At 37.8% G+C, this 11,012-nt stretch overlaps 1 protein-coding gene across 1 annotated transcript; it reads right to left on the bottom strand.

Annotated features, from left to right (window-relative positions):
* Window positions 1–1,498: 1,498 nt before the first annotated feature.
* On the bottom strand, window positions 1,499–3,756 carry LOC142550521 (uncharacterized). Its single transcript, XM_075659595.1, has 4 exons — window positions 2,538–3,756; window positions 2,286–2,390; window positions 1,849–2,183; window positions 1,499–1,627 (listed from the first exon to the last, which is right to left on the bottom strand). The coding sequence occupies exons 1-4, from the start codon at window positions 3,754–3,756 to the stop codon at window positions 1,499–1,501; spliced, it is 1,788 nt and encodes a 595-aa protein (XP_075515710.1).
* Window positions 3,757–11,012: the final 7,256 nt, after the last annotated feature.

Here is an 11,012-nt window from a genome sequence, read left to right as displayed (position 1 = left end):
CGCCGAATCAACAAGTCAATGCAAATTTCTCTCTCTTGAGTTCTGTTTCTACTCGGGACCAACCAGTAAACACATAAAGCGGTAGAGTTTCATGGTAGAACAACAAAATTTAGGGAGTCAATAGCCATAAGTGTTAAGTGGTTCAGAAAGATGGGGAGTACATAGATCATTTTCACTATGCATTTGTCAGAAATTTTCTTTGACATTCCTCAACGCCTTACATCTCCATCTTTTTAGCCTTGGGATAGGATTTCATCCTTTTTTGGCTCCCCCTCACCTTACATCCCCTTTTTTTTTCCATTTTTTTTTGCGCATAGTTTTCTCATACGTACTCCCAAGGCTTTGAATATAGGGTATGTTTATTTATCTGGCATAGTGATGAATTTTTAGGTCCTATGCACGATTGGGATGAAGCATGTTTGAGGGATATTTTTGATTTTCTACTTGAGTTCATGCTACTGGTTAGTCATTCATTTCAACAGGTAATCATTCAAGTTCTACTCGCATCTTATGTTTCTCCAGTTCCTCTCACAGATTATTTTGAATTTAACTGTCATTGACACCACTATCAAAATCCACTACATGTGCATATATATAAAAAATTTCAATTCACCGAGGGATTCATAACGAGTGATAAGACTAAGCAACATGCAGTTCATTTAGTCCAAAATCATCATTGGCTACCAATTTACTTGTTTCACCATCAACCGACTCACATGCGAGACACATACTAACCGACCCCCTCATACTAAGTGTGTGCAATGTCCCCATTGCACCAAAGACGAAAACACATAAATGCAAACATTAATGCAGACACAGAAACAAATGCAAAATAAATGCCCAAATGAAACAACAATTAGAAATAAAACATAAAGCAGTAGAAAATGGAAATGCAAAGAAGGGGAAACAGTGAACTCCCCTGATCAAGGTTCCTCCTTGTCGTGCTCCGGTGGTGGCACTCCGGCTGCATCCCCCTGCTGAAGATAGTCAAACTGAAATTGTAAAACTCAACAAAAGTACAAGAAAGAAAATTAAAACGAGTAGAGAGGGAAAGAAATTAGTTCTCAGTTTATAGTCGAGAGCTAGACTGCAGGTTCCCCTCAGTTCTGATTGTTTTGGAATTGAGTGACTCCAATTTGTCGTTCCCCTATGCCACCTAAATATTTCTTCAGTCGTTGAGCATTGACTGTGAATGGCTCATTTTTTCCATCTCTCACAGTTATGTCTCCCGAGGGGAACACCTTGGTGATCATGTAAGGCCCCGTCCACCTTGACTTGAGCTCGCCAGGAAACAGGCGCAGCTTGGAGTTGTATAGCAGCACCGCTTCAGCTTCTTTGAATTCTCTCAACGTGATGCGCTTGTCAGGTGCTAGCTTTGTACGCTCTAAGTACACGTACTTCAGGTGTGGAGGCCGTGGTTTTAGCTCACTTGTTGGCGGTTCCTCAATGCTTGACTTTTGAGGGGTCAAATCTCTTCGATCCCCCGTGTCCTCCAATTTCATCCTTTCTGGCTTCTTCCATTAATGGTTGGCATTACATACGCCACTCTTGCAGATTTTTCTTCATCAAGTTCATCCTCCTTCAATTCAGTGGTGAGCGTGGCTTCCATTGGGTCCTTCATAGCATCCTGCACAAATTGACATAAAGTGAATCCGATGAATCAATTATAAAACAATCATTAGTGTGCAGTGTGTGCTTAAGAGCGTTAAAAACATTAAAAGTGATTTATTTCTTTCCCACTCTCAATCTCAACTTCCCTTCTTGCACTTCAATCACGGCCTTGCCAGTTGCAAGGAACGGTCTCCCTAAAATCAAAGGCATCTCCCTATCCTCTTCCATGTCAAGCACCACAAAATCTGTAGAAAATGTAAACTTTCCCACTTTTACTAACACATCTTCTTTGACTCCTCGTGGATGTTTGACGGATCCATCAGCTAGTTGCAAGGACATCTGTGTCGGTTTAGGTTCGCCCAATCCAAGTTTCCTGAATACATATAAAGGCATAAGATTAATGCTCGCACTAAGATCACATAACGCTTTAGGAAAAACATCACCACCAATCATGCAGGGGATAGAAAAACTCCCTGGATCCTTTAGCTTTGGTGGGATCTGGTTTTGTACCAATGCAGAGCAATTCTCAGTCGATTTTACCGTCCTGTGATCCTCCAACTTCCTCTTATTATCTAAGATGTATTTCAGAAATTTAGCATAACTCGGCATTTGCATCAGAGCATCAACAAAAGGAATATTGATATGCAATTTTTTGAATACCTCAAGAAACTTACCGAACTGTGCATCTAGTTTTGCTTTTTTCAGTGCTGCAGGAAAAGGTGGAGGAATAACAATTTTAGGTTGTGCAGTGGGTGCTGGTGTAGAGTTAGAGGACTTACCTTTGGATGTTTCAGAATGCTCATCCAATTTTTGAGTTTTCTCTTTTTCTCTTGACTCTAAAACTTTCCCACTCTTCAACTCGATGGCCTTCACTTGCTCTTTTGGATTTGTCTCTGTGTTACTTGGCAAGGTGCCCGGCTCTCTACTTGCTATCATCTTGGCCAACTGTCCAATTTGATTCTCAAGCCCTTTTATTGATGCATCTTTGTTTTGAAGTCTAGTTTCAGTGGATGAAATAAACTTAGACATCATTTGCTCCAGGTTGGACTTCTCTTCTCTAGGAGGATCAGATCTATACATCGGTTGTTTCCCATATGATTGTCCTCCTTGTGGTCGATTCTGACTGTTTTGACCGCCCCATGAGAAGTTGGGATGTTGCCTCCATCCAGGATTGTATGTGTTTGAGTACGGATCATTCCTCGGACGGTTGTGGACTCCCACTTGGTTCACTGGTACCTCCTCATTTACATAAAAAGGACCACTGTCTTGACAGTCCTTAACATAGTGCTCTCCTCCGCATTTTTTACAAAATATTTCTTGCAGGCGCATCGCTGTCCCGTTTATGTTCATGCTGTCTATTTTCCTGTTGAGTGCTTCTAATTGTGCGGTGACAGCTAAAAAGTCAGTTACTTGGTGTACTCCTGCATTCCTTCGCTGAGTGTTCCTTTCAGATTGAGGGTGATAGCTGCTAGCAGCCAACTCCTCTAGTAACTCATACCCATCTTCGGCCGTTTTCCTCAACAGATTTCCGCAGGCCGCAGCATCTATCATGGTTCGGTTAGATGAAATTAAACCATAGTAAAAAATTTGGACCACTAACCCATGAGGCAACTCATGATGTGGGCATCTTAGCAATAAGTCTTTGTAGCGCTCCCAAGCCTCGTAGAGTGACTCCTGCTCAAATTGAGAGAATGTGGTTATGTCCGCTCGCAGCTTCATGGTTTTTGATGGAGGAAAGTACTTCAAGAGGAATGCCTTGGCCATATCCTCCCAAGTTGTGATTGAACCTACAGGCAAACAATACAACCAAGATTTAGCTTTATCATGCAAAGAGAACGGAATCAAACGTAGTCTAACAGCATCATCTGAAACTCCATTAAATTTAAAAGTATCGTAAATTTCTAAGAAGTCGGCGATGTGAGTGTTTGGATCATCTAGCGCATTTCCCCCGAATTGGACAGTGTTCTGGATCATTTGAAATATTGCTGGCTTGATCTCAAACTGGTTTGCCCTGACAGTTGGTCGCACTATGCTTGGACGTGCTCCATCAAGCGATGCTTGCGCATACTCAAGCATGGGTATGCGCCTTGGCTCTTCGATCCTTGGATCTTCGTGATGCTCCTCCTCACGTTCGTTCCTGTTCATTATGTCTCTTAGTCTTTGCTGTTATCGTATTCTACGTAAGGTTCTTTCAATCTCGGGATCGAATGTCTCTAGTTCAAACTCTAGAGACCTTGGCATGCACAAGAGAGGTATCTGCGAAAAAGAAATCGAAGGTGTCAACCAAAGTGAAAATAGAGAATGCTAAAGTAAATAATTGAAAATAAAATTGTAGATTAACAGTCTCCGGCAACGGCGCCAAAAACTTGATCGAGCAAAACTTGGAATGTGGAATCCTCAATAAAAATATGGTTTTATTTGCTCAAAAATTAATCGCAAGTGCACGATGTCAAGTAATAGTATAATGTACGTGAGTACGAGTATTGTTCAACTAGAGACTGTATTTGACAATTATTATTTTCAGTTGTTAAATCTTTAGCAACGAAAATTTGAATGATTGTTTTATTGCTACTATAATCAAATAAACATGCAAATAAATTGATTCAAGTATTGATTAATGAAATATAATGTCTAAAATGGTTTAGTGAAATTCAATAAGAAATGAATTTGTTGGGAATGTCGGTTCACCTACCCCTCGTCAATAAATTAATTCGTTCAATATTGATTATATGCTTCCGACAGTATTTCATATTCAGTTGAACACACTCTCTCGAGCTATGCCAAACTAATTCTGCTCAATGAAGTAATTAAATGTCTTTAATTATTTATCAAGAGTGAATTGCATGTCGATTTATGAAATCCCCTAGTTTTCGACCCTCAGGACTATGACTATCGGCGCGTATCCAATTTCATATATCTATGCAAATTGTAGATCCACGGATTATACTACTTGTTCCTATCACAAGTTATTCTCTCGAACTCACTCGTAATATAAAGACGTTGTTAAAGTTAGCTACGCTCTAACAACACGATAAACACAATAGTATAATCAAGAATAAATCAGAAATCGAGGTGTAAATTAATTATATCAAAGTTTTGGGGTAGGATCCCGTTAAATCCCAACAAATAATAAAATTAGCTACTAGAATTCATAGTAAAACTAAACAAAACAAAGTTTAAAGAAGAGAAACTCGATCAGAAATACTAGGCGTGACGAAAATCGTAAAGACGACGCTCGAAAATCTTCAAATCTTCAACGTCTGGCGCGAAAAATCTCCAAAGCTTTTCTGGCGGCTCTGAAATTATGTCTCAATGTCCTCAAAAACGTACTCCTCACCTTTCCATATCATCCTCTCCTCCAAAATAAGGTAGGGAATCGGACAAGAAATCTTCCCAAAAATAAGTGGCGCTCGGGCGGTAGAATATTACCGCTCGAGCGCCACACTCTTTGTAAAACACTTGGGGAATGCGGCTTCTCGCGCTCGGGCGGTAGAGAATTACCGTCCGAGCGCCGAGTCTTCGGTAAGTTGGCTCTTTGGAAGATAGATCCCGCGCCCGGGCGATAGAAAATTACCGCTCGAGCGCCACATGTTCTGGACATCACCTTTGGCATTCAACTCTCGCGCCCGGGGGGTAGTTTTCTACCGCTCGAGCGCTATCTTTTCTGCTCATTTTCTTCTTTGATTGCATACTTCGCTCTAATTTCGGTTCTTCGATCGTTTTACCTGCAAATTTGTCATGCACAAGTAAAAAACGATCAAATGCATATACTTACTCTAAAACGAACAAAAATGTAAATGAAATGGACGCAAGCACAATGCAAACACACGCAAACTAATGCATTAAAACACGTAAAAACTACGTCTATCAAAACTCAACAAAATGATTCATAAATTAAATGATGAAATAAATAAGGTAAAATAATTGATTAAAGATTCAATGAGAAATGAATTTGTTGGGAGTCTTGATTCACCTACTCCTCGCTAATTTACTTAATTAGTTCGACAATGATTACGCTTTCGACGAGATTTTCTATCCAATTGAACACGTCCTCTCGAACTGTGCCAAACTAATCCAACGCAGTGAAGTAATTAAATCTTTTTAATTATTTATCAAAGGTGAATTGCATGTCGTTCTATGAAATCCCCTTGCTTTCGACCTACTGGACTATGACTATCGACTTCATATTTCTATATAAATTGTAAATCCACGGATTTTGCTACTCGTTCCTATCACGGGCTATTCTCTCGAACTCACTCGCAATATGAAGTCGTTATTAAAGTTAGTTAAGCTTCAACAACGCAATGAAAATAATAGCACAATCAAGAATAAATCAAAAGTCGATAGATGAATTAACTAAACTCGATTTCGGGATAGGATCCCCTTAAATCTCAATAAATAATGAAAATTAGTTACTAGAGTTCATGTTCAAATTGAGCAAAAAAATATTTAAACAAGAGAAAAAAATAGAAATACTAGTAGTGACGAAAATGCAAAGAATGCCCGAAAATCTTGAAATCTTTGCTCCAAGCTTCCTCTAAGTCTTTTCTACCTTTTCTCCAATTTTTGGCTGCTGAAAAGTGTCATATTTTCGTCCCTTAGGGTTTCTATTGCAGCCACCCACCTTCCAAGTTGAATATAAGCCATTAAGGAAAATTTCCTTGTTTACTAGGTCTTCTGTAATTTCTTCAGCCTCTCGCGCTGGGGCGGTCAAGAAATATCGCTCTACTTCTGTCCGAACATCCTACTTTTGCTGTGCTCGCGCTTGGGCGGTCACGAATTACAGCCCTAGCGCGAGGTCTTCTGCCGAACTTCTTGTGGCTTGTATATTTCTGTCCTGATTTCAGTTCTCCGGTTATTTCACCTGCAAATTCATCACATATGAGTTAGACACGATCGTATGCCTTGCTAATTCTAAAACGAACAAAATGTGTATGAAATGCATGCACACACAATGCAAACAAACACAAAATGAATGCAATAAAAAACATAAAAACAATACCTATCAATCCCCTCATACTGACCTTTTGCTTGCCCTCAAGCAAAATAGGTCATATACCACAACTATGACACCAAATAGAAGTATTAAAACAACCAAATCGATGGCGAAACAGCAACTGGCGTCTCTTGCCTCTGCGGGTTTTTTTGAACAACATCACATCATTCAAATCACAACACCCATTACCACCCCTTGTAAAGCACCACATAGAATTTTATTTGGACAAAAAATGTGTTCGTGTTTGTGCTGTGGGTTCTACTAGCTTGTACTTTAGATAACTTTGTTCGCCAATCATGTGAGTCACCAAATCAACAATTCAACACAAAACTCTCCCGAGTTCTGTTTCTATTTGTGACCAACCAGTAAACACAATGTAGTAGAATTTCATGGTTGCACAACAATATTTAGGGGGGTAATGTCAACATGTGCTCAAGTGGTCCAAAAATATTGGGAGACACCGATCATTTTCATTATGTACTTGTCAGAATTTTCATCCAACTTTCCTCAACACCGTACATCTCCATTTTTCTGCCTAAGGTTATGATTTCATCCTTTTTTGGCTCCCCCACACCTTACATCCCCTTTTGTTTTTCACATTTTGTTTTTGTTTTCTTTTGAATAAGTGCATAATTTTCTCATGTGTACTCCCTAGGCTTTGAATATAAGGCATGTTCATTCAGCCTAGGGATAAATTTTCAGGTTCTATACATGATTGGGAAGAAGGTTGTTCCAGGTTTACTAAGATTTTCTACTTGAGTTGATGTCACTGGTCAGTTTTTCCTTTCCACAGACATTCATTTCAAGTTCTATTTACACCTCATGTTTCTACAGTTTCCCTCACAAATTTTTAAACTCGACTGTCATTTACACAACTACCAAAACCCACTATTTGTGCATAAAAAATTCCTCAATTCAAGACAAAGTTCATGCTTTTACCATATAGGGTACTGATAACGAGTGACAAGATTAAGAAACATGTAATTCATCAATCCCAACATCATCATCGGCTACCAACTTATTTGCTTCACCATCAATTAACAATACATGCAATTTCACAACCCAACCGACCCTCTCATACTAAGTGTGTGCAATGTCCCCATTACACAAAGACTGAAACACATAAATGACATAAAGATGCCTAACGCAGAAACAAATACAATGTAAATGACATAATGAAACAACTATGATAACTTGAAAAAAACATAATACAGCTCATTTTTCCCATATCTCACAGTTCTGGCTCCCGAGGGGAAAATCTTGGTAATCATATAGGGGCTTGTCCACCTTGACTTCATCTTGCAAGGAAATAAAGAGCACCGCTTAGCCTTATTTAAATTCCCTCTGTGTAATGCGCTTGTCGGGTGCTAACTTTGTACGCTCTAAGTACACATACTTCAGATATGGAGGCAGTGGTTTGAGCTCACGTTTCGGCGGTTCCTCAATGCTTGACTTCTGAGGGTCAAGTCTCTTCGATCCCCCAAATCCTCAAATTTCATCCTTACTGGCTTCTTCCATGGATGGTTGGCGTTAAAGTACGACACTCTTTCAGATTTTTCTTCATCAAGTTCATCATCCTTCAATTCAGTTGTGAGAGTGTCTTCCAATTGATCCTCCATAGAATCCTGCAAAAAATGACACTTTTGAATCCAAAGAATCAACTATAGAACAATCATTATTTTTCAGTTTGTGCTCAAGAGCGTTAAAAACATTAAAAGTGATTTCCTCCTCTATCACTCTCAATCTCAACTGCCTTTCTTGCACACCAATCACGGACTTTCTAGTTGCAAGGAACGGTCTCCCTAAAATCAAAGGCATCTCCCTATCCTCTTCCATGTCAAGAACCACAAATTCTGTAGATTATAAACTTTCCCACTTTCAATAATACATCCTATATGACTCCTTGTGGATATTTGACAGATCTGTCTGCTAACTACAAAGACATTCTCGTTAGCTTTGGCTTTCCCAATGTAACTTTCCTACATATAGACAAAGGCATAAGGTTAATACTTGCACCAAGATCACACAAAGCTTTATGAAAAAGAATATCACCAATCATGCAAGGAATAGAAAAACTCCCTGGATCCTTGAGTTTTGGTGGGATCTTGTTTTTCACCATTGCAGAGCAATTTTCAGTTTAGTTTACTGTCATATGGTCTTTCAACTTCCTCTTATTTGCTATGTCATTCAGTAATTTAGCATAACTAGGCATTTACATCAAAGTATCATCAAAATGAATATTAATGTGCAATTTCTTAAATACTTCAAGGAACTTACCGAATTGTGCATAAATTTTAGCTTTTTTCAATGTTGCCGGAAACGGTGGAGGAGTAACAACTCGAGATTGTGTAGTGGGTTTAGGTGTGGAGTTAGAAGACTTACCCTTGGGTGTTTTGACCTGTTCCTATTGCGAATGGCTTTTTGCGCCCTCTTCTAACTCTAAAAGTTTTCCACTCCTTAACTCAATGGAATTCACTTGCTCTTTAGGATTAGTCTTGGTGTTGCTTGTCAAGGTGCCCGGATCTCTGCTCGAAATTATCTTGGCCAGCTGTTCTATCTGAGTTTCCAAGCCTTTGAGAGCTGCATCTTGATTTTTGAAACGTCCACTACTCGTTTTGCTTAAAAAGTACTAGAAATTTTTTTCATATCCTACTATATTCGGCCGACACATATATATACACTTAAAATATTTTTAAAATAACTTTGCACTATTTTAAAATAAAACATACAACCATATTTGAAAATCCAAATGAAATAGTTCAAAATATAAAATCGTCAAACGACGCCAATCCTAACTTGGCAATATCACAAAATAAAGCTAAATCTAACAACCTCTCAAAAACCAATCAAAAGCATAATAACAGTCGTAAAAATCTTTAACATAAACTTTAAATCATAAATGCGGAAAAACTAGTGCTGGTCCTCGAGTTATGTGCACCTTCAGTCCAACAATATCAACAATCAAGACCTCCCTCTACATTAATATCATGCTCACCGGCATCCCACCTAGTGAGTCTAATGACTCAGCAAAATATAATCTTGATAGCAAGTAATTCATATACAATCACATACAACAGTGAAAAATATTTTTACTTAAAATAACATTTTATAACATGAATAGACTTAAACATTTTTCATATCATCATAAACATATTAATTTTCAACATATACATATATGTTTTCCTTTCGTTGAATTCAGATAGTTAATTGTGACTTTTGTATTAGTTGAAGGTCGATGGATCCATCTACATATTACCACAGTACTGGGCGGCGGGGACATCAACGACACTCTCACCTGTCAAGTAAGCCTTGGCCTTACATATCATCGTATTATTGTATCATTGTATTAGTCACAATTACTTCACTTCCTTCAACATTTCATATTTTCACCACTTTATAAAAATTAAACATGCATAAATCACTTTTCTTTTCAACCAAGCATGCAACATATCTTTTAGCATTAAAGTTTTATCAAAAAATTCAAAAAACATTTAAAATAATCATATCGACATATTTTACAGCATTCAGGGCATTGTCACGACGTTTTACTATTTTTCAGGTGTAAAATTACTGTTTTGACCCCTAGAGGTAAAATTTCACGATTTTGACTTTTTCTTATTACTGTTGACTCTAGATCATCCCAAATAATTATTTAACCTTAATTAAATTTTTTGATATCTTTATTTAGCTTAAATTCATGGCTTTTTATTTATTTTGTAATTAACAATTCGTAATATGTTTTAATCTCGAATAAATACAAACTTTCATATAAAATTCTCAAATTTAAAACATAGAATTTTTATATTTAATTTACCCTCGTGAACCATGATTCATCCCCCGTTGAACCACGGTTCAACTCTTAACCAAAGAAACCATAAAACCAAGCCCTCCAAGAACACCCTCGAGCCAACTCACAGTTTCATCAAGCCAGGCTCGAGCCACCTTGAGCCAACCCTTGACCAGACTTCCCCTGGACCATGTTGGACCCACTGGACCCCTAGGACCTAGCCTTGACCTGCGCCGAAGCCCCATTGATAAAACTTAAAATTAATAATTTATTATATGTTAAAACCTGTATTTTAAAATTAAAATTTCATAAAATTTATAAAATTATGTTATTTTATTATTGTTTGTTTATATTTAAATGTCTTACTAAATATGTTTTATTTTCAGGTTTTCTACGTGTTGGTAAAATAATGATAACTCAAGCTACAAAATTCAAATGGAGGTGATTCAAACATGTTTGGAATCCTTGAGAAATTATCTACAGCTTTGCAGAAGACATGAATGCCTAAAAAGTTCATTAAGATGATCAAATTGTGCAAATATTAAAAGGAGGACAGATTTACTTTTACTATGACCAGCTTATAGTAAAAAAATCATAAATAATTCAATATTTAACCAA

Source organism: Primulina tabacum, chromosome 7 (assembly GCF_025594145.1).
Source record: "Primulina tabacum isolate GXHZ01 chromosome 7, ASM2559414v2, whole genome shotgun sequence".
Lineage (NCBI taxonomy): Eukaryota > Viridiplantae > Streptophyta > Magnoliopsida > Lamiales > Gesneriaceae > Primulina > Primulina tabacum.
Note: the sequence above shows the minus strand (reverse complement) of the source record. Positions and strands in the feature narration are given on the sequence as shown.